Below are 24,842 nucleotides of genomic sequence, written 5' to 3'. Positions count from 1 at the left end.
TACGTTCTTTGCAAAATAATGAACTGCAGCATTAGCCTGCCCTTTCCAATTTTTCTGGTAAACTAAAAATCTACAGTCCTTTATTTGCTGTATCATATTTGCTTCTAGGCTTGTGTAATTGTGAATTTAATTTCTAACAAGCAATCTGTTTCAAATTGAACTTTCCGGGATCTTTACATAAATAGCCGGCCATATTTACTGTTTACTTTTTCTAGTTTTATATATATATATATATATATATATATATATATATATATATTTACCTCTTTTGACTATTTCCAGTTTAAATGGTTGGGTGGGCAGTTATTTGGGTTAATTCTTCACTGCTTGTTGGAGAACCAACATTTGAAATGCTTAGTACTTTATATATACTCCATTAAATATAATATGTTAAAAGGTTTGTTAAGTATATCAGATCCATTGATATATATCCTTTGCACATGATAAATTTCATTTTGAAAGAAGTCTCCCCTCACAATTGATTTAGGTCCATTTCCGGTTTCATTTCAGATTATACACATTTAAAGATTATATATTTATATAACTTCAATTATGCTAATTTATAAAATTTAAAAGAGTCGGGAAAAACCTGAGAGAAACTACTATGATGGAAAATTTAAAACGTTTTCGAAATGTTTTGCACATTTAGCTAACCCTCCGATGAACCAATTGCTCATATTATGTACTATGATAATACTCTATTGAACCAATAACGGTTTCAGCCCCAAGCTTACTTCTTAATAGATTAGATCTATTATAAGCCTTTCAACTAAATTACAGTTCGCGTTCACTTATGGAATGATGCTATGGCAAATTCAATCAAAATATCTGACTCGAAAGATATACTTATTAGCGCCCGATGTTTACTCAAAATCAAACAATTTAACTTTAGCAGTTCAAAATTCAAGTTAGAATGTATATCACTAGTTGACAAATGTGTGTAAGAAAGAAATATCTTATATTCATTGGTATGATATAAGCAATGAATACGAGCAAATTTTTATGTTTGTGTTGTCAAATGTATTACGATTCCAAAAGCTCGAATTGCGTTATGTTAATACCAGTTGGATTTGAACTACCTAGTTGAAAATTAATATTATGTTTTGAAAATGACTCGAAATCTGCCTACATTGAATCAGATGAAAAAAAACATGAACGGCAGGCCTTATGCTTTGTGTTTGTGACTGAATTTACCATTCCAAAAGAAAAGAGATTTTTCTTTTAAGAAAAAGAGTAGTCTTCGAACAAAAATCAATTTCTAGTGGAAAAGAGAACTCCTCACACACATATACCTAACACGTCAATACGTCTCTCTACTATTTGAGCTAAGAAGACAACTCCATTTTTTTTGACATTTTCCGTCTTTCGACTTATATGTTACGGGTTCAAACCGTGTAAACAGTCACTAATGGTTACATTGGGATGGACTGTCTACATCATATCCAAAGGTGCGGTCCTTTTTCGGACTCTGTGTGAATGCAAAATATTTTGTGCACCAGACTACTCTTTTTGTTATAAATGTGGTGCTCGGGTGGACTTGTGCACAGGGACAGATCCACCTTGCGACCTACGGGTTCACGTAAACCCAGTAACTTTTGTTCAAACGCTATAAATGTGTTCGAAAAATTCACTAAATATCTATAAATATTTGAATGTGAACCCGGTTACTATTAAAAATTTACTCGAGGTCGTTGCAGGAATCCATAAACATTAAATCCTGGATCCGCCTCTACTTGTGCACGACTCAACTAATTTTATGAAATACTTACTATTATTCTTTCACTAGTATATATATCGAATAACTCTGTCCGCTAAAATATAGACAAATAAAAAGAAAACAATTTTGGACATTTTAATGTACTGCTTTATGGTTGTGGGCCCAAAAGTTGGGACGAAGAGCCCAAATCAAACTCATCTTTCCAAGATTCATTGGAACCTACTTTTCTTGCTCTCTATCTTCCACCTCAGATTTAGGTCATACAATGCACCCACTAAAGTTTCAAAACATATCTTCTTCCATCTATTACACACTCAAAAAAGGTGCTATTTCAATGTTAAAAAACATAGACTTTTTCAATTAAGTTATAGTATTACAATTTCAAATTTTAAGGATAATTAAAGTCATGGTAATCTATTTGAGCCTTTATACATTCTTTAAATTATTGATTTTTTCGTCTTACTAAATACTATGTTTGATACTTTTTATTTTTTGCATGTTAAAAAAGATTATCACCTTCCTTTATTTAGAAATTAATTCTTTTCTTAATTTCTATTTTTTCCTTATTTACATGAAAATTGACATGATTTTGTTGTAAGTTTCAGCATACTTGTTAGGATTTATTTAATTGTTGCATTATATATAAATAATAAATAAAGAGTTATGATATTTTGCATCCGTTTCAATACCGATATCAAACTTTGCATTAGTAATAATAGTATACACGTGTCGACAGGTAAGCCAAACAAAGAAAAGGCTAAATTTGGGTGAATAATTAATCTTTCCCTTTAGCAAGAAAATTTTGATTTTTCCTTATTTTTTGTCTTTCCTTTGCCTTCTAAGCATCTTGTTAATAATGATTGATACATTTCTCTATTTTGAGATTATTTCATTTTAAAATTTCTGTTTCTCCTTATCGACATGTACATTAACATAATTTCTTGTAAGTTTCACCGTATACAAAACAAGTACTTCTGATATTGTCTTATGTGTTATGGAGTTATTTGGACGTTGATTTAAGAGAATTTTGTTAAAAGTGAAATCGAAATTTTAAAATTAAAGAGTTTTCAAGTATAGAAGGGTGATATTTTTTCCCGTAAAAGATTAAAAAATGGAAGAGTTCCGTTTAAAATGGAATAGAGTATCAAATTTTGTATTGTTATTATTGTTCATAATTCTTCTCCAAATGAACTTTTCCTTTTTGTTAAATTTCATATCTAGTCACACAACAACAGTAACAATAACAACGACATAATCAGTATAATTTTACAAGTGGAGCATAAAGAGAATAGTGTGTATGTATCACAACTGAATAGAGAAAGAAACGCAATAGTAAAAAAATCAAAAAAACAGTAATACCAATAAGATAATAAGAAAATCCGAACAAAAGCAATCAAATTGTAATAAAATTATAGGTATATAAAAATACAAGGATAACACAACTATTATTAAATGCAAAAAAAGACACTCGACTAGTCGCACAAGTAAAAAACAAAGCAAATGGGAGTAATATTAAATATACTACCATTGCACTTATCCTTAGCAATCCACATAATCAAGTAATGCCTTAAAAGTCTAGACACAAAATCAAAGGAGCAACTATAAAGTCGAAAGAAGTGGAACAGCCAAAACCAAGTCACATGTTTACAATTTCAGGCAAGTCAAACAAAGAAACCACCAAATTTGCCTGATGAATCTTTCTCTTTAATTTGAAAAATCTTGCTTTTCTTTTTTTCCCTTCATTTTCTCTTTCCTTTTTCTTCTTCTAAACCACTTGTTAAAAATTATGCATGCATGTAATTAAATGTGCTTTTTATGTTGTCTCATTTTTAAACGTTACAAGTGTTTGATGATATTGTGTTTCATGTGATATGTAGTACTCCTTCTGTTTGTTTTAACTGATTTTGTATCACTGCGTAAAGTCCAAAAGTTGGTATGTTTGTACATTTTTTCATCTTTTTCTGATTGATGGGGTGGTGGGGTTTGGTTTGCTGTGAAAAAGATAAAAAATTTCAGTAAATTCCAAATTTTGATTCTTGGGTTTTGTTTATAATTATTTGTATATATGTGTACTAGTGTTATTTCTCTTGATTCTTGAATTTGTGGCTGAGAAAGTACCCCTTGAGCTGGGAGGTGTTGAGGTTCTTTTTCCTACTGATGGCAAGTGATTGTTTTTTTAAAAATTTTTTTGTGGTTGTGGATGATTTTCCTTGAAGGAGGGAATGCTACTTTTTATATTGATTTGATATTTTTTTGTTGAGGAATTTGATGCAGATTTTTGTTTTCTGTTTATTAACTGGTGGAATTTGGTTTGCAGTTGTGAATTGTCTCTTTTGTAGCATTTTTTATCAACAAGGAAACAGAGTAATTGGATCAGTGTTTGTGACTTTGTTCTGCTATTTGGAAGAACAGAAAAGGAGAAGCTTACACAGTATGGCTTTTTTCATACCTCTTTTCTCTTTATTATTTTATGTTTCTCTTAAACTGTATAATGTTCTATGAGTCCATTTGGAGTATAATTTAGATTTATCTTGCTAATTTAATAGGAGGGGGTGTAACTGGTAAGGTTGCTGCCATGTGATCAGGAGGTCACGGATTCGAGCCGTGGAAACAGCTTCCTGCAGAAATGCAGGATAAGGCTGCATACAATAGACCCTATGGTCCGGCCCTTCTCCGGACCCCGCGCATAGCGGGAGCTTAGTACACCGCTTCCTAATTTAAAAGGAGGTTGCATTATTCACACCAACATGGCTGATATTACCTAGTTATCTAAACAATGTTTTCCTTTCTATTTAATATAAGTGCTTAAAGAATATCAGGGGGTGTAATTCCACATTATTAAAGATGGTATGAGCATTTCCAGTTTAGCAAAATTTTAGTTGATTTTAGCTAATGTAGTATATAAGCGTTGTGATTCTCCATTTTCTTATATTTTTTGGATTCACTCCAATTTAGATAGGCGGGTTGCTCGGACTCTCCAAAAATGTCTCTGGTTGTGTGTCGGATCCTCCAAAAGTAGTGCATTTTTGGAGGATCCGACATGGGTGCGGCGACATTTTTGGAGAATCCGCACAAGATAGCCCGTAAGTTCGTTTCCTAGACGCTTCCTGAAATTCTAGGTAAGCATCTTTTTCGTCAGGTTGTGATGGTTTGCTGCTGAAAGAGTTGTTTGAAATTTATATTTCTTTTTTCTTACATGTGCATGCTAAAGCAAGACGAATGGATTCTTCAAGAATGGAACTGGTTACTTATATGGGGCATATAAATGCATTTCTGTTTTCTAGGTCAGGGAAAATGGTGATGAGAACCGTGGATCTTCGCTCGGACACAGTCACTAAACCAACTGAAGCCATGCGGAACGCAATGGCCAACGCTGAAGTGGATGACGATGTATTGGGTTATGATCCAACTGCCCAACGCCTTGAAGCCGAGATCGCAAGGATAATGGGCAAAGAAGCAGGGCTATTTGTTCCTTCAGGCACTATGGGCAACCTTATCAGTGTGCTGACTCATTGCCAAATTAGAGGCAGTGAAATTATTCTTGGTGATTATTCACATATCCATATTTATGAAAATGGAGGCATTGCCACTCTCGGAGGTGTTCATCCGAGGACAGTGAAGAACAATGAAGATGGAACAATGGATCTTGATTTAATTGAAGCTGCAATTCGAGATCCTAGCTTTGAGATATGTTACCCGACCACTAGGCTGATCTGCTTGGAGAATTCACATGCACAGTAAGAATATATTTTCTCCATAAAACTGTTGCAATCGCAACTCTCTATTTGGTACATTATCTGGTTATGCTTTCTGATTTTTGCTAGTTTTTGTTAGACGTGTTGTACATTTAGTATGTTGTTGTCCTTATCAATTTTTTTTTTTAGTATTATTGTTGTATAACTTGACTAACACAATTACATTTATGAGTTATTACTGCACTCTTGTTCCCACGACTGCATTATAATTTATAAGGCAAATCCTGAAATCTCTTCCCTCAACTCTGGATCTTGACTGCAATTATTACTCTCTCGCATTCATCCCGTGCTGTCTATCGACACACAAAGATGATAAAAAGAAGAAAAGAGTTAATAATCAGTATCTTCTTGGATATTTCTTGTACTTCAATCAAAATCTTTTCTTAATGTGGTCACTTAAATCCAAGGTTCAAGTCCAAAAATATCAAGTAGTTGCTTAATTGTCATTCGTTTCTGTTCGTTTAGTCAGTTTGGTATTGATTCATTTTATAATGCAAGATCCTAACCAACAATATTCTACGAGTGCAGCTCAGGAGGCAGATGCCTTTCTGCAGAGTATACAGACAAAGTCGGAGAGCTAGCAAAGAAGTATGGTCTGAAGCTTCACATTGATGGAGCTCGTATATTCAATGCATCAGTTGTGAGTACACAGTTTTCTTGCTTTTATGAGACAACGTTTTGTTGGAGTCGGTCAATGATGCTACCCTGAGTATGCATCAGTTGTGAGTACACAATTTTCTTGCTGTTACGAGACAACTTTTTGTTGGAGTCGGTCAATAATGCTACACTGAGTTAGATGGATCTTCAAATTAAAGTAATTTTCAGTAGTTTCTGTAAAGAATGTTGTAATCTAGTTCAATGATTTATGAGTTCCTTTTTATGGTCATATGGCTTCATTGATTGATGAGGTCTTATAGAAGTCTAAATTGTAGAGTTGTCCTAAATTACTTTTAAGGGCAACTGCGTGTCCTTCTGTATGCATTCTTTTTCATATTCATTGAGATTAACTGGATTAATCTGTTTTGTAGGCACTTGGAGTGCCTGTTCATAGACTTGTACGTGCTGCTGATTCAGTTTCGGTAAGTGATATTTTAGCCAAAGATCTAGACTACCTTTCTCTTCATTGTCTCTCGTTCTTTCCGGTCCATTGTTTTTGAGTAAGGGACTGCTACATTTTATTTATAACATGATATCCTAAAGGAGAAAAAAAGAGATATTCTATGCCTCAAGGCTGTAAGCCTGTAACATATGACAAGTTTGTTAGTGTATCGTTTCCGAATTTCTGCTCATTTAAGAGTCTGTGCAGGTATGCTTATCAAAAGGTCTTGGTGCTCCAGTTGGGTCTGTGGTTGTTGGTTCAAAGAGCTTCATTGCCAAGGTAGGTATGCTTTTCCATAAAGAATTTATCTGTTCCTTGCCAAAGGAAACTGTCGCCTAGCTCGTTGTTTCCTTCGGTTTCTAGGCAAAAATTCTGAGGAAGACTCTAGGCGGTGGAATGAGGCAGGTTGGTGTCCTTTGTGCTGCTGCTTTTATCGGTTTCCAAGAGAATCTTGTTAAGCTGGAAGGAGATCACAAAAAGGCTAAGATTTTGGCTGGTAATATTTTCTCCGTTCGATTAGGTTTATTTAAACAACTTTATTCATTTGTCTAATGATTCCCTTTGCTTCTTAGAGGAACTAAACAAAATCAAAGGGCTGAAAGTTGATATTGCTGCCGTAGAGACTAACATTGTAAGTTTACTCATCATAAATGATACTTAACTTTTTCTTTTTTTAAAATTAAAAAATGATGCTTGGTTTTAACAGCCGATACGTTATATGGAAATATGTGCAATTAGTCAGATGAACCATTACAGTTCACTCACAGTTATGGAAAAGCATTAAGGATCTTTTTCTATCATCAGGTATATTGCGATATACTGAAGGGGTCAAAGATCAGCGAAACAGAGATGTGCAAGATTTTGGAGCAACATGGTTTACTTATACTACCAGAAGGCCTAATGAGGTGCGCGCGCTTGCCTTTTTGTTTCTTCAAATCTCTCCCCAAGCACGTCTACTTTATTTCCTTTGTTGTTTTGCGTGCTAAGCTCATTTGGAGTTCACCAACTAGTGCAGAAAAATTAATAACATGTATTTTCAAGAGGTACAAACACTTGTATTATCGCATCCATAGTTGCAAAAAATATCGGAAACAGTTTTTCTACCTTCGTAAGATAGGGGTAAGGTATGCGTACACATTACCCTCCCCAGATCCCCTCGCGGGGTTCACTGGGTCTAGGTTTGTTGTTGTATTTGTTGATGATGATGCCAATAGCATTAGGTATTGTAGCTCCTTAACTAGTTTTCCAATATGAAATCTGCTAATAGCGCTCAAACTTGTATTTGTTGGTAGAGGATTGAGAATCTATAATCGTTTTCTCCCATAGTTTAAGAGACTAATTTTGATATGGTTCGGAAGATTTGGTTGTCTATTCTACTTAAGTTGATTTATTCATGGAAAAATGAACCGTCCAAATATTGGTATCGTCCAGCTTATAGTAATAGATCTGCATTCATTATATATAGTCAGACATTTCTATAACATCATCCATATATAAATTCACTATAAAAGCTAAGTTTTTCTAGGAACCGATTTTCATATTATGTTATAATATATGTCCTCTATAACAACACTTCACTATAGTAGCCAAAAAGTATTAGAGGCTATTATAGAGAGATTTGACTGTAAATGTCTTTGATGGTAACTTTCGGAACATGCTCCTATAATTTACAAACCAAAAGCCCTTGTGAGATTTTCAGCATCTCTTAAGAAAATGTTGGGAACTTCTATTGCAGAATCAGATTTGTTATTCATCACCAGATTTCAGAAAATGATGTGCACTATGCGGTATCTTGTGTTCAGGTAAGAAGTTAATGAATTCAAGCATCGACCTTAACTGATGATTAGAAAAATATTCTTCATTTTTCTGTTTGGTTAAATATCTGCAGCGAGCTTTAGCAGGAGTGGCCGAAGAAAATGGTGACAAGTAACAGTTTATGACCGGTTACTGACATGATCGATCCCCATCTTTAAGAAGATATTCCAATTTCTGTGGCATCAAAACCTTTATCATGTTCATATGTTAGCTCTTCCAAATGCTATATGGAAGGCCAGTTTCATTTGAAAATTTAGTCAATCTTTTAGTCTACATTTCATGTCCTTTTAGTGATCAAAGACTTGGATATATTTTCATATCTTGTGGTTGGACTAATTTCAATACTTATACTTGATTTAGTAAGAGCTAAATGTGGATCACATACTGCTGCAATGCTAATGGACAAACTTCTTCACCTTCCAAATCTTTATTTTTGCCCATGTATTTATCTTGCAATAACCATTAGTTTGTATAACTGGACATCTAGTTCATAATTTTTCTTGGGCTTGTGTGAGAATTTTCGAGGGGAAGCCTTAGCGTAACTGATAAAGTTGTTGTCATGTGACCAGTAGGTCACGGGTTCGAGCCGTGGAAACAACCTCTTGCAGAAATACAAGGTAAGGTTGCGTACAATAGACTCTTATGATCCGCCCTTTCCCTGGACCCCGCACATAGCGGAGGGTTAGTGCACCGGACTGCCTTTTATTTGGGTGAGAATTTTCCTATCTATGTCCAACTCAGAGAATAATCTGTAGACGAACCTTGATGTCGGCTCTTCGCCACTTGGGACTGTAGTATGTTCCATTGGTTGGGCTATTCCATGGCTTGGTTGGTCAAAAACAAATCAACATCAACGCTTGTCAAGGTTGTAACAACTAAATTTCGCTCCTGAAAAATAATAATTAAGACAAGAAATATAGCGACAAATATTGTATTCGATTTCAAGTGATGGGATTACAATCTCTAAAATATCTCAAATCTAAAGAGATATAGCCCTCTGATTCTTCTCCTCACGGACGATGGTTCAAGAGCTAGAGAACTTGATCTTGAACTTGGCGGATTTCGGGTTTGTAGTACGTCACGAACAATTTGAAGGTCGTCACAAACCAGGATTTGGTGTTGGGTTATCACGAACGAAAAGCCGTCCGCCTTTGGAATTTGACCACCACATATGACAATTGCAGATATGGATGGAGATCTTGATGCTATTCTTCAGAGCTTTTTTAGCTTTTCCTTCTGCTTACTGATTGTCCTTCTAGCTTTCTCCTTTGACCACTTTATATAGGGGTGGGGTGGAGTAACATCCAAGAAAACCGTAGTGGCCATTAGGCCTGAGGCTCATGGGTCGGTCCATTTGATGGAAGAATGGGCTAGCCCAATTTTATTGGACTTTTATTTAAATAATTGACTCAATCATACTAGCCAATAATATTTGTTTGGCCTAGTATATGTCCAATTATGGTAAAATTCAAATTTCGTATGGATATAAATTTAATAAAAATTTAATTATCTACAAATGTCCCCTACTTTAAGGCTTGTTGGGTGTAGGCTTGCTGAAACGAGCGACAAGACCTGAAGTATCCGTCAAATTTAGAATCTCTCGATAGAACATTTACACAATGAAGTTAAGTAATTTGGTCAAAACAGTTTTCCTTTAACTCAAACCAAACTCCCGTCGTGGTGCCCTTTTGAGCAGTTGTGTCACGTCCTTAGTCTTTGACTAAGTACACGTGCGACACTTGACAACTTGCTCACGATTTTGCATAACTTGCTCACGTTCTTGATGTGCCAAGTCAGTCTTACTACACTAAAGATCGCTAAGGGAATGCTAGAACACAGGAGAATTGCCAAAGGAAGCTTTTGTATTAGAGAGAACTTGATTGTTTTGCTTGGTGAATTACAAATGAATGACCCCCTTTATATACTAGTCTCCTAGGGGCTAGTGAGTAAATAATTATTATTACACAAGTCCCTTATTATTTACAAGTAAGACCCCTCTCTAGAATTCCTTACATAGTTAGAATCTTCCAAGAACTTTCCTAGCAAATCCATAGGGTTCTGGGGTCTTCCTAGGGAAATCTCTATATTTCTCTAGAACTTTCCTACAAGTTCTAGCCTTTTTCCTATATAAGTTTTCGATATGGCAAAAATATATGCCAAGTGGCACCTACGTGGCATAATAATGTGGCGGGTCATGACAGTTGTCTCAAAAAAAATTCCTTTACCATGTAAGACTTTCAACCAATAAGGAATTACCTTTCCTTTGAAAGGAATATTCGTGCACGTTAATACTATAAATAGCGGATGTTCCTCCAGAGTTTTCTCATCAAAACATCATGTGGCTTACCGTTACAGCCTCCACATTAACTCATGCTGGGGAGTTAAAGTCCTCTCAAGCAAGGGCTTGGGCTTCCATTTTGTTTTCTTGCTATTCTCCTCTTCTTCTTCTTTTTGTAAAAGTTATTCACGTTTTTCTTTTTATTGCAGAAGCTGCCTGGAGCTGTCAGCTTTGTGCGTCTGTATAGAAGATCCCAAATTGCAAAGCGTTTAATTTTATTGAAACTAGACTCGGAGGTCCTTAGCCAAAGTCTTTCTGGATTGGCTGGTATTAAGTTCTTAAATTGATCTACACGGGCCCGTTCAGCTCACAACTTCGCGCACTCTCGCCGTAAAATTCATATCTCAAGATAAAAGTGTCCAAATCATAAGCCGTTGAGGCATTCGAAAGAAGCCTGTGAGATCTACAACATGTATAAAACTTTAAGCTCTACCCTTTTTGATACAGTCATAGTAAATTTTTGAATCAAGCGCTGAAATCGGGAGGATTGTTCGGGCATTTAATTCTTTTTTTTCCAGCTTTGGCAGAGACGAACACGGCGAGTTCTCTGTGACAGATCACGTGAAGAATTACATGATCAACACTATCCTTTTTGCAGGTGAATAGGTTCATGGAACTTCCTATCCATTGAATCTTGGCATGGATGACTTCTTGCAACAACTAAGAACTTTATGCAGCGTCATTCTCACGGCTTTGATAGAATAACCTGTGGAGCAATACATTCTTCAAGATTTGGTGGAGAAGTGCATGTCACAAATTTCACCATCTGTATTGGAGAATCGTGTTATTGACACCGGTACTTGCTACTGAGTTAAAGCACCATGTCGTTTGGCACCGATCAACTAAAAAAAACTAAAAGCTTCGTGCCATTGGCACCGGAGGCTCCAATTTTTTTTCTCTTTTGCAGATTTTCAAGAGAGTATTAACGGTCATGATATCCCTAAGAATATTCACTAGGGGTCCACATGAATGATGCCAGACCATTCGTCTCTTTATTGCAGCTTGGCGAGAGAATCTCGTGGTGTATCCTTACTTTTGCGGCTGGAGAAGGGAACATTTATGAGAGACTCCTTTTCACCTTTGGCGAGAAAGCATGTGGCGTATATCCCCTTTTTTGGCTTGGTGAGATAGTTGGAGTGCTACTTCCTTTGCGAGCAAGTACATGAAGCAGCCACTTCAACCTTTGGCGTGGAACTACCTCTTCTTTCAACTTGTCGAAGACGTGCATGGGGTGTCCTAAACTTCAAGCTTTAGCATGGAATGACCCCTTCTTATAACTTGGTGAGAAGTTCATGGAGTGTCTCATCCTTCAAGCATTGGAGTAGAATAACCTCTTCTTGCAATTTGGAGAAGAATTGCATAGAACGTCCTTCTCACGACTTGATGAAAAGATACATGTAGTGCTCCATATTTCGAGCTATGGAGGAGAGCATCTCGTCCTTCAACCTTTATCGAAAGAAGCACATGAAGCATTTTTTATCTGGCTGGATGAAAGAAAACATGGCGCATCATCCTTTAAGCTTTTTGATGGAGTAACTTCTTCTTTTAACTTACTAAAGAAGCACATGGCGCATACATGGAGCTAGCTTCCTCTTTGGCTATCGTGAAAAGGAATTGACTTTTTTTAGCTTAAGTGACTAAACTTAGAATGAACTCTAAGTTGCTTACGTACCCCAGCAAAGAGGATCAAGTCATTACGTAGTTCAAAAGAAGTATAATTTTTTTTGTATGTAGTTTATACTCGTGCAAACAAGGAGTATAGCAACTTGAAGACTTTGCTCAAATTGAAGAGCTTTGCAACTTGAAGTCTTACTCAAATTTGAAGGGCTTGCAACTTGAAAACTTTGCTCGAATTTGAAGAGCTTTGCCACTTGAAGTCTTATCTTAAATTTGAAGAGCTTTACATCTTGAAGACTTGCTCAAATTTGAGGAGCTTGCTACTTGAAGTCTTTGCTCGAATTTTAAGAGCTTTACTACTTGAAGTCTTAGCTTAAATTTGAAGAACTTTACATCTTGAAGACTTGCTCAAATTTGAGGAGCTTGCAACTTGAAGTCTTTACTCGAATTTGACGAGCTTTGCGACTTGAAGTCTTAGCTAATATTTGAAGAGATTTACATCTTGAAGACTTCCTCAAATTTAAGGAGCTCGCAACTTGAAGTCTTTGCTCGAATTTGAAGAGCTTTGCAACTTGAAGACTTCGCTCGTATTTGAAGAGCTTCGGGGCATACAGTTTAGGCTCGTGTGTCAATGAGCATCATAACTTGCAGTTTAGGCTCGTGCATTAAGGAGCGCTTTGACATACAGTTTAGGCTCATGCGTCAAGGAGCGTTACAACATGCAGTATAGGTCCATGCGTCAAGGAGCGCTGCAACATGCATGGAATTTTCTATTTCAATTTCGGATGAATACTTTCCCCCATTCTCCGCATCGTCTACTTCTTTTCCATCGTGAGTCTCAAAGACAGACAACCTTTGATCTCCACGTGTAGCCATACTCAATTCCATATCATGTGCACGGGTGGCTAACTCTTCAAAAGTTTTAGGCTTTATTCCTTGCAAGATGTTGCGAAGGCCCTAATGCATACCTTGGATGCACATTTCGATGCCAAAAATTTTACTAAGACGATCTTTGCAATTGAGGCTTAAACTCCTCCATCGATTGATGAATTCGATAACTGGCTCATCCTTCCGTTGGCGGGCATTTGTAAGTTCAATCATACTCACAATGTGCCTCGTTCTATAGAAGCGATTGAGGAATGTTTGCTCGAGTTGCTCCCAACTATCAATAGAACCTAGTTCAAGATCTGTGTACCAATCGAAAGCATTTCCTTTGAGAGATCGAACAAACTGCTTGACCAGGTGATCATCATAAGTTCCAGCATCATTGTACATCTTGACGAAGTGTGCAACATGTTGCTTGGGATTCCATTTGCCGTCGAATTGTTGAATCTTAGGGGGTTGATATCTGCTTGTCATCTTCAAGTTATCAATCCTTTGTGTGTACGACTTGGCATATGTAAGGAAAGATTTAGGCAAAGGCTCAATTTTATCTTTGATGGACCCTAAGATGAAGTCCTTAAATTGCTCAACATGAATCTGTCCATTAGAAGAGACTTGGAGCTCTCTGGTCATTGTTGCTAGCTTTGCAGAGGACTCTCCTCTCTCTTGAATTTCTCGAAGCTTCATTGGTGCTTGTCTTGATTCTCCCTCTGCCATACTCTCTACTTTATTCATCAACTTGGAAAGTTTATCATCTTGATATTTCATGTACTTTGTCAGGCCTTCAACTGCTTTTGTCAAATTTGCAAGTTGTTCTTCTATGGTAGAAGCTTTGATCATCATCGCTTGCATGACCACCATAGAGGACGGAGAATAGTATGGATCATCACTTGGATAGAGACTAGATTGTGGAGTGACACGATGAGAGATTAGAGAAAATTCGTTGCTCAAGGCGTCATCATTTTTCTGCATGAAGGGATTGTGTGACTGGGGATGGAATTCTTTTGAAAGGCTGAATTGCGCCAAAGTTCGTTCAACCACCTCAGCGATGTTGTTCCCTTCTTCTAGGATGTACGAAGAGGATCTTATTTCTTTTGGAGAAGGTGAACCAAAAACATGAGTTGTGGACGACACTTCAAGCATTTGTTGTCTTAGCATCTCGGCTTTGCTTCTTTTGATTTGGCCAATAATCTCCATGACAACTTCCAATCTACTTTTGGAGTTAGATCTAGGGTTGCTTTTTATTGAGGTCATCTTAGTATTCTTAAACTTCGAAGAGAAGAGATGAGAGGTAGAGATCGTCCCACTGAGCTTGTCAAGGCTGTAACAAAATTTATAACAACTAAATTTCGCTCCTGAAAAATAATAATCAAGACAAGAAATATAGCGACAAATATTATATTCGATTTCAAATTATGGGGTTACAATTTCTAAAATATCTCAAATCTAAAGAGATGTAATCCTCTGATTCTTCTCCTCACGAGCGATGGTTCAAGAGCTAGAGAGCTTGATCTTGAACTTGACGGTTTCAGGTTTGTAGTACGTCACGAACAATTGGAAGGTCGTCACGAACCAGGATTTGGTGTTGGGTTATCACAAACGGAAGATTTGAAGCCGTCCGCATATGATTTGAGTTCGCCTTTGGAATTTGATCACAGACAACGATTGCAGATATGGATGGAAACCTTGATGTTATTCTTCAGAGTTTCTTTAGCCTTTCCTTCTGCTTACTTGATTGTCCTTCTAGCTTTCTCCTTTGACCCTTTTATATAGATGTGGGGTGGAGTAGCATCCAAGAAAACCCTAGTGGGCCATTGGGCCTGAGGCTCATGGGCCGATCCATTTGATTGAAGAATGGGCTAGCCCAATTTTATCGAACTTTTATTTAAATAATTGACCCTATCATACTATCCCATAATATTTGTTTAGCCTAGTATATGTCCAATTATGGTAAAATTCAAATTTTGTATGGATTTAAATTTAATAAAATTTTAATTGTCCATAAAGGCCATTTATGAACTTATCCCAATTATCTTAGAGAAATAAGGATTTAAGTTGCATGTACAGTGTAAATACTCTTTTATACTATCAGATTAGTTTAATACGTGATAATAAATTTATTATTATTTTTATTAAGTTATTATAAGTGCTTATTATGAAAATTTATATATAATCGCTTTATATATGTGATCTGAATACAATAGATTCTTGTGGTCCGCTCTTTTCCTGGACCCCGCACATAGCGGGAACTTAGTGCATCTGGCCGCTTTTTTGTGTGTGAGAATTTTCCTATCCATGAATAATCTATAAGAGAATAATCTATAGTTGAACCTTGATGTCGGCTCTTCGCCAGCCCCAAGGGCTTAAATATGTTCCATGGGTTGGGCTATTCTACGGCTTAATTGATCCAAAAATTCAAGACCAACGCTTGTCAAGGCCATTTATGAACATATCCCAATTATCTCTTAGAGAAATAAGGATTTAAGTTGCATGTACAGTGTAAAGACTCTTTTATACTATTAGAGTAGTTTAATATGTGATAATAAATTAATTATTATTTCTATTAAGTTATTAAGTAATGCTTATTATGAAAATGTATATATAATCACCTTATATATATCTTTCTATCTAGATGGGGCTTTCGGTTGTGTCTTGGGACAACACGACGAGACAGGGAGAAAAGAACAGGCCATATATTATTTGAGCAAGAAGTTCACACCCTACGAAGCACGGTACTCTCTGCTGGAACGCACTTGCTGTGCTCTGACATGGATAGCCCAGAAATCGAGGCACTACTTCTGTTCTTGTACCACATATCTCATATCGAGGATAGATCCTCTGAAGTACATCTTTCAGAAGCCTATGCCTACAAAAAAACTGGCCAAATGGCAAATATTGTTGAGCGAATTTGACATTATCTATGTAACTCAGAAGGCAGTTAAAGGACAGGCATTAGCAGATCATCTTGCGGAAAATCCTGTAGGAGGAGAATACGAACCACTAAAAACGTATTTTCCCAATGAAGAAGTATCATTCGTAGGATAAGATATCGTCGAAGTCTACGACGGGTGGAGAATATTTTTCGATGGAGCCACAAACTTCAAAGGAGTGGGTATTGGAGCTGTTTTGGTGTCAGAAATAGGTCAACATTATCCGGTATCCGCGAAACTCAGATTTTCGTGCACCAATAATATGGCAGAATATGAGGCTTGCATATTGGGGCTCAATTTGGCCGTTGACATGAATATCCAGGAATTACTGGTAATTGGCGATTTAGATCTGCTGGTACATCAGGTGCAGGGAGAATGGGCTACAAAGAATACCAAGATATTACCATATCTATATCATGTGCAAGAAATGATGAAGAGGTTCACGAAGATAGAGTTTAGACATGTCCCGAGAATCCATAATGAGTTCGCAGAAGCATTGGCCACTATTGGTCTACGGTACTGAAGCTGTCATCTCCACCGAGGTAGAAATTCCTTCTTTGAGAATTATACAAGAAGCTGAGCTCAGTGATGCGGAATGGATAAGAAGCCGCTACGAGCAGTTAGCTCTCAGTGATGGGAAAAGAATGAATGCGGTGTGTCATGGTCAGCTTTATCAGAACAGAATGTCCAGAGCTTTCAACAAAAGAGTCAAACCTAGACAGTTCGCACCGGGGCAGCTAGTGCTGAAACGAATCTTTCCACATCAGGATGAAGCCAAAGGAAAATTCTCACCCAACTGGTAAGGACCCTATATGGTTCACAGAGTACTAACAGGAGGAGTGCTCATACTCGCAGAGATGGATGGAGAAATTTGGCCAAAGCCTATCAATTCAGATGCAGTCAAAAGATACTATGTCTAAACTTTTTGCATTTCTTCATATGATGTAACTGAACTACGCTTGACCTGATTCTCATTTAAGAGGGGATACGTAGGCAGCCCTGTGGGTTCGATCACAATACAATAAAATTTCTATTTTCCCCATAATCGGAAACTGGGGCAGAATTTTGAGGAGGACCCTCAAAATTTCGAAGCAAGTTCAGCCAACGACACTGCATGCAGAATAGCCAGAGATTCATCTAGGTAACTGGGGCAGAATTTTTAGGAGGACCCTCAAAGTTTTATGGCAAGAAGGTCGCAATGTCTCTAACAATGTCGCAGTTATTGGTTCATCTAATCAATTTTTAAATTTCACATTACTGTGTTTTGAATAACTATGCATGCATATTTTTCAAAAATTTTATTTTTAGCCAGATGCTACCCATGGTAACTCGAACAAGATTCCAACGCGGAGCGGAGCAGATAAAGGCACGAACCAACCTCCTTCGCAAAACTCACAATTTTTCTTTAAATGCAGGAACAAGAGATAGTCAAAAGTACGTGCACACCTTAGAATCACTATCTTCACAACAACAAGGCTACCGAACTCATCCACAGCTAAGAAATACTCCGCTATCACTTATTATTTATTCGCTGCATGAGACTAAGCATTGTCTCAAATCTTGCATGAGGCTAAGCCCTGCCTCCTCAACTGCATAAGGCTAAGCATTGCCTTCTATTTGCATGAGACTAAGCACTGTCTCCATCCTGCATGAGGCTAAGCCCTGCCTCCTCAACTGCATAAGGCTAAGCATTGCCTTCCATTTGCATGAGACTAAGCACTGTCTCCGTCCTGCATGAGGCTAAGCCCTGCCTCCTCAATTGCATAAGGCTAAGCATTGCCTTCCATTTGCATGAGACTAAGCACTGTCTCCATCCTGCATGAGGCTAAGCCATGCCTCCTCAACTGTATAAGGCTAAGCATTGCCTTCCATTTGCATGAGACTAAGCACTGTCTCCATCCTGCATGAGGCTAAGCCCTGCCTCCTCAACTGCATAAGGCTAAGCATTGCCTTCCATTTGCATGAGACTAAGCATTGTTTCCATCCTGCATGAGGCTAAGCCCTGCCTCCTCAACTGCATAAGGCTAAGATCTGCCTTCCCATTGCATGAGACTAAGCATTGTCTCAAATCTTTGCATGAGGCTAAGCCATGCCTCCTCAACTGCACAAGGCTAAGCATTGCCTTCTCATTGCATGAGACTAAGCATTGTCTCTCCTTGCATAACCACAAATGTTGCTCTGCTCCAAACCTTGCATTATTCTCTTCTCTCGGGACTAAGCTCTGCTCCCGACTCTACACAGGACTAAGCTCTATCTTCTTTTATCTCAAGCATCATATCTCTGCATCTCATGGGCTGATACATATCCAATTTGTTCGAAGGCATCATCCTCATAGCCGGGAGACACCATGCCATGGTCTGAGGATCTCTTAATCTTGCACATCATTATTCAAAGGTATCATGGTTCAGAGGCACCATCTTCATTGCCCGAGAACATTATTTCATAGCCTGCGAATCCTTTACCGCACAATTTATGGCCCGGGACATCATGGTCTAAGGACGTCATCCTCACCGTCCAAGGACGATCTCCATGGTCCAAAGGGAATTTGCATCATGTTTAAATTTATGCGATAATCTGTATGCATGCATTGTATTCTGAGTTTGCAGGTAATCCGAGAAGTAACCGTTCTCATAACGAGAGCAATCTTCGCTCCAGTTTTCATTCAACGTTCATATCCTTCAATTATTTCAAACGCAACCGACCACCGTCCATTACTTATTCTCACCTGATGCCTACTCAAATATCCGTAACCATTTTCAACCTGTCATATCCAGAATATTTAGTCTGTTTTTACAATAATTCCATCGGTTTATTCTATCGTCGGAACCAGAACTACACATGGCATGATTCCTGTATAACCAGGGATATGTAGGCAGCTCAGAGACCAGGGTGCGGCCAATATCTTTTCAAATCACCCCATTCGGTCAAAATCGGTCATCATTTCTTTACCCGACAACTCTTTCATCCTTCCCGAGTAAAGAGGGACAACTGTTGATACCCAATTTTTTTCTCATATTTTTCAAATATATATACACTTTCAAAATAGTTCATATGCATCATCATTCGATTTACAAGCATACACAAGTATTTTTCATAATCTTCCATGATTTTTAAAGACTTTAAATCAATTTATTTCTGTATTTTATTATATAAATATCCAATAATTACACTCTTGATTATATTTATGATGATTTAATCATCTAAACTTATCATTTATACCAATATGAGGTTTTAAATATTTTCAGTGCATTTCGTATAATTACATTTGCATTTTTCAGGGCTAAATTGCATATTTTGCAATAATAGCCCATATGTACATATAATTGCATTATTTATACAAAAAAAAAAACTTTTTATATTTTTATAATATTAAATAATTACTTTTAATCATTTTCATGTACAAATGATATTTTTGTTATTTATTTATTACTTTTATAAATTATTTATTTGATTAAAATTGGGTATTTAAAATCTAGCCCTAAATTCCTCCTAATTTAGACCTGACTACCCAGACCTTGGCCCAATAACCCCAGCCCAACCCTAAACGACCCAACCTAGTCCAAACCCAACCCGACCCCTTCTCAAATCTCAGTCGTTGATAAAAAATGATCAACGGCTCAAAAACGACTCCCCCTTTCCTTATATCACTCAACCCTAAACCCTAACCCCATTGCCTCCAAAACCGCCGCCTCTCTATTCTGTCCTCTCTGAAAACCCTAACCCATCGCCTCTCAAAAAACCTCTCTGAATCTGCCTCAATCATGGATTTTTTTTATGATTTTCTTACCTTTTGTGTATTATACCACCATCTCCTACGATTCTATGTTACCTCTTAGTACTTGCCTAAACATGGCAAGTACTACACCTCAAATTTTGACCATTTCCTCTTGACTACTTGAATCTGGACATGTATCTCGTCCATAAGCTTCACAACCATGGCTATATGGGTCCGATTAGCCGAGATTTCGGCCAATCTTCGACTTCTGCCAACTAGGGTTTGAATTCCCCTTGGTTTCTTACCGATTCTTAATTGATATTTTTTCTTTTCTATGTTTGACTACTCTTTTTCCTTATCTTTTCCTATTTTTAACTTTATTCTTTGCCTTAAATATGACTCGGAACGATTTTGGTATTTTTGGTATTATTTGTGCGTTTCCCTGTTGATTTACTGAATCTCTAATTTATGCTCTAAAATCACTTCTAATTGATTCCGGAATATTTTCTTTCTATCTTGTTTGCATCTGAATAATTTGTTTTCCATGTCTCTGTGTTCGATTTCTACACTATATAAACCCTTCCCACATTCCCTTTAGAGGACACTTTTGACTCACTATAGCCTCACTAGATCTAAAGCTTTACTCTGATATTGCATTTTATACTTTGATTTTGGCCGGCTGAAAGCCAAGGCCATTTAGTTCTGAGATCTTGCTATTCAGAATATTGTGGACTTCTGTTATTTTTTGCATTTTTGCTTAACTGGTAAGTCACTTGACTTTTGCAATTTCATCCTTACGTGTCTATGACTTGTATGTGTTCTTACTTCTGAATCCATGGTTCAATATGCTTCTGAGTTATGTTTAGGCATCGTTCTGTCAACTTTATATGTTTTTAGTCTCTTTAGCATTTAACTGCTCTTAATGCTACCAGTTCTGAAGTTATCTACTCCTAGCCTGATTAATCTGAACCTTCTTAAGGTTTATTTAGTTAGTGAATTGACTCCTGAATGCTCATGAACATGTTTACTTACTTTGTCTTGAATCCATGTAGTGGATGCCTCACATTTGTGTTAGCCTGTGTTAAGACCTTCATTCTCAGTCATAATCTGCCTCTCTGCTATTGTGTCACTCAACATGATCACTCGACCCCATACCCCTCTGGTGTTTGCTTGTGATTTGGAACAGTTGTCTAATCATGTTTGAATTGTTACTTTGCAATGTTAGGCTAAACCTTTGTTATAACCTAATCATCTTTAGCTAATTAGACCACTATGACAAAACTTGAATGTCTATATCTGCTACTTGACATGATTTTACCTTCCACTCTGTAGTAATAGTTTTGCATATATGTCTTAATTTGTGATTGTAATCTCACCCCTGTCCTAACATGATGCCCTGCTCTTTCTATGATTATTTGACTCATCACAATGATGTCTTGTTTTCTTGGTAATAATACAAGGTCGTGTACTTAGCATAATTCAACCATGTTCCATCCTGTTTTGCACTTGTGTACAACAATGTTTGTCAATCCTGCAAACATGTTCTTTTCTCAACTTCTTTTCAGCATATGACTGCTTCTACGCTAAGTGTGGGACCTATTTCTCAATTTACATTCAGCTTGCTTTTTTTTTTTTAAATTTCTGTGATCTATTCAACTATTTGCTTTGTTTGCTCAATTTGGTCGTGTCTATCCCTCAATTCCTATTTCTCAATTTTGGTTCCTTCTTTCACTTGTCACCTAAGCTCTTTGAATCTCATTCTTAGCCGGCTGAAAGTCAAGGCTACGTAGGTTCTATTCTTTGACCTCCCTAGTGTGAGCACTGCTCAGGGTTCATTTGATACCCTTGTGAACTCTGACACACGAGGACTTGGTCCCTAGTCTCTTCTCTGAATTATCTCTGTTAACCTCCCTAGTGTGAGCGCTGCCCTGGGTTCTTGAAGCCCTTGGGAACTCTAACACACTAGGGGCTTGGTTCTATATGCTCAACTCTGTTTTATACCCACTATGTGAATCACTTAATTCCTGGTTGCCTTATGTCCATGAAGATGTAATTTTGGGCTGTTATGAGCCATGAGAATGAAGGCTTGGCTTGGCTGGGTATATCTTTGGGCCTGTTGTAGGCTCCCTTTAGTTATTCTACTTTGTAATTTATTCCATTCATTCTGGTCTGTAATAATTCTTGTAATAACGTTTTGGGGTATTAGTAAAATTGGGAAAGGAATTTTATCTTACACTTGTATTGAAATGGGTAGAAATCCTGCCTATAGGTTCATTACTTTGCTCAAATGTGCGTTAGAAATCCTGCTTATAGGTTCTTTATTTGGTTCAAATATGTTCTGCTTTTACCTGTTAGAAACCATGCTTATAGGATATTGAATGATTGATATCTCAATGTGTGCATAGGATTTCGTTTACATACAGTTTAATCTACAAATTAGAAACCATGCCTATAGGATCTAAAATCAATTTTTAATTATAGAAATCATGCCTATAGGATATAAAATCAGTTTTAATTCTAGAAATCATGCCTATAGAGTCTGAATCCGTTTTAATTATCGCCCTGCTCGTTTCTTTAAGAGTTTTCAACAATGTATTAATTACCATTCTAGAAACCATGCCTATAAGACTCGATTAAGCAATTCTGAACATATTTCTGTGATTACCATTGTTAGTTACTGCGTGAATCACCTAGATATCATGCCTATAGGTCTTAATCCCTTATACCTGCAATCAGTAGGCAATTATGTCGGTTTTGGAAATTGTATTAAGAGAGAAAACTTTTACGTATAAAATGTCTGCTCATTAAATTCAGTGTAACATAGAGATCCTGCCTATAGGGTTCTGCAACCTTAACTTATTAAAATCTGCAATTGTCAATGCTAATCAGTTTGGCGTGCGGAGGGTAACTTGAGCCCATACATGTTTCTATTTGAAAGTTCTAATTGTTTTTGTATGTCGCCTAGTTTTCTCCTTTTGAGCAACCCAAGTTAAGGTCTAGAACCACCCTAAAATAGAGGTCCAAATGCCTCCTAGACCCTAGGCATGGGACGGGTAGTGCACGCATAGAGTACGACTTAGAATTGACTAGAGCGCTTTAGGTAAACAACTTAAAGATAGTAATGGGGTAACATGAGATGATAGTCTGTTCCCGCTGAATAATATGAGTAACAACCCGTCTTGAGGGAGTTACGAAGTATTATTTATGTTGTACGGGGTGACCCTTTAGGCTAAAAAACTTAGGACCCCCCATTTCTGTTTTTAAATAAATCGTTTATTTAATTTGTCAATCGTTTCTTTTCTCTTAGACTAATTCACATGATTTGAGTTTGGCCGGGACCCACCATTGTGGACCTCGAGGAGTGCCTAACACCTTCTCCTCGAGGTAATTTGAGCCCTTACCCGATCTTTGGTGACGCAAACTAGTAAACCCGAGTCATTTGCAATAGGTGCCCTAACGTACCTTAATCCGTTAGGTGGCGACTCTCTTTTAATAACCCTTCCTCCCTTTTTAAAAGAGTTGTCAATGTCGAAACCCGATTTTCTCGAGAAGAACGGGGCGCGACATACACTGTCGAAGGATGTGCAACGCGATCCATAGATGCATCTATCCTGCCGAGGCGTTCGGCCCGCTCCACAAAAAAGGATGATATTTTCTTATGTACCTCCGGAAGGAGAGTATATTTATTATAAGATCAATTCGAGAGGATGAACAATTTCTTTTAACAATTAATTAATATAAACAGAAAATTAAGCATATGAGATTTTCATCTTTTAGTATTTTTTTCTAACAATTCACAATATATATATATATATATATATATATATATATATATATATATATATATAGAATAATTTTAATTAAACAAAGAATACAGTTTTCACAAGTAATTCATGATTTGAGTCCTAAACTACCCGAAATTTTAGCATAAATAGTAGCTACGCACGGACTTCATCACCTCGTGCGTACGTAGCCCCCACAATTAGCAATAATTATTAATTTAATCACCTATGAGGTAATTTCCCCCTCACAAGATTAGACAAGAGACTTACCTTAACTTGCTCCAATTTAATCCACTAGAAGGCCTTTTCCATAATTATCCAACTCTGTCTTGCTCGAATCTAGCCAAAATAAGTCGATACAATCACTAAAAATTATAGGAATCAATTCCAATAAGAAAATACTACATTTTTCAATAAAATCCAAAATTAATTCAAAAATCGTCCGTGGGACCCACGTCTCGGAATCCGGTGAAAGTTATGAAATATGAATGCCCACTCAACCACGAGCCTACCCATACCAAAATTACTAAATTCCGATAAAAATTCGGCCCTCAAATCCTCAAATCTAACCAAGAGGATTTTTTAAACTTTTCCAATTTAATTCACCAATTAAATGATAAAAATAGTAATGGATTCGGGTAATTTAACCAATATTGAGTTAAGAATACTTACCTCGTTATTTTCTCTGAAAATCTCCAAAAAATCGCCTCAATCCGAGCTCCAAATCGATAAAAATGGAAAATCGCTAAAAATCGCCTCAGTCCCATTTTCATAACTTAAACTCTCTGCCCATAGATTTCTTCTACGCGATCGCGAACTTCCTCACGTGATCGCGTAGCACGAATTTTTACTGCCCAGAAAATAACACTACGTGATTGCAAACAATGCCACGCGATCGCGATGCACACGGTTCTAACTCTACGCGATCGCAGCCCTCTTCACGTGATCGTATAGAACAAATGCATGGCCCAGCTTCCTCTTCAGTTTCCCCTACGTGATCGCATACAAAGCCACGCGATTGCGATGCACAAACTGGCCTAATCTACGCGTACATAGAACAAATTTTTTTGTTGCCCCATTAAGCCTATGCGATCGCAACCCCATTCACACGATCGCGTAGAACAAAGTCGCCTCTGCCCAAATTACTCTATGCGATCGCAGACAAACTTATGCTATCGCGTATAAGGAAATC

The 24,842-nt window shown here is 37.2% G+C and overlaps 1 protein-coding gene across 3 annotated transcripts; it reads left to right on the top strand.

Annotated features, from left to right (window-relative positions):
• The first annotated feature begins 3,236 nt into the window (after positions 1–3,236).
• On the top strand, positions 3,237–8,810 carry LOC104121285 (low-specificity L-threonine aldolase 1). Of its 3 annotated transcripts, none has more exons than XM_070199574.1 (11): positions 3,237–3,373; positions 4,035–4,148; positions 5,002–5,454; positions 6,001–6,112; positions 6,501–6,551; positions 6,779–6,850; positions 6,935–7,067; positions 7,144–7,202; positions 7,376–7,476; positions 8,307–8,373; positions 8,460–8,810. In XM_070199574.1, the coding sequence occupies exons 3-11, from the start codon at positions 5,012–5,014 to the stop codon at positions 8,499–8,501; spliced, it is 1,080 nt and encodes a 359-aa protein (XP_070055675.1). In that variant the 5' UTR covers positions 3,237–3,373; positions 4,035–4,148; positions 5,002–5,011; the 3' UTR covers positions 8,502–8,810. The 3 variants fall into 3 exon arrangements, with proteins under 3 accessions (XP_070055675.1, XP_009631533.1, XP_070055674.1); XM_009633238.4 differs by lacking the exon at positions 3,237–3,373 and adding an exon at positions 3,537–3,650; XM_070199573.1 differs by lacking the exon at positions 3,237–3,373 and adding an exon at positions 3,713–3,877.
• The last annotated feature ends 16,032 nt before the right edge of the window (positions 8,811–24,842 follow it).

The sequence above is a fragment of the Nicotiana tomentosiformis genome, chromosome 4 (genome assembly GCF_000390325.3).
Source record: "Nicotiana tomentosiformis chromosome 4, ASM39032v3, whole genome shotgun sequence".
Taxonomy (NCBI): Eukaryota; Viridiplantae; Streptophyta; class Magnoliopsida; order Solanales; family Solanaceae; genus Nicotiana; species Nicotiana tomentosiformis.
Note: the sequence above shows the minus strand (reverse complement) of the source record. Positions and strands in the feature narration are given on the sequence as shown.

Bases quoted from the DNA above. Each gene is read 5' to 3' on its own strand.
- LOC104121285 (XM_070199574.1), top strand. From the start codon at position 5,012: ATGGTGATGAGAACCGTGGATCTTCGCTCGGACACAGTCACTAAACCA. The intron at 7,203-7,375 runs GTAAGTTTACTC...TTCTATCATCAG, and splicing joins CTGCCGTAGAGACTAACATT to GTATATTGCGATATACTGAA. The intron at 8,374-8,459 runs GTAAGAAGTTAA...AAATATCTGCAG, and splicing joins ATGCGGTATCTTGTGTTCAG to CGAGCTTTAGCAGGAGTGGC.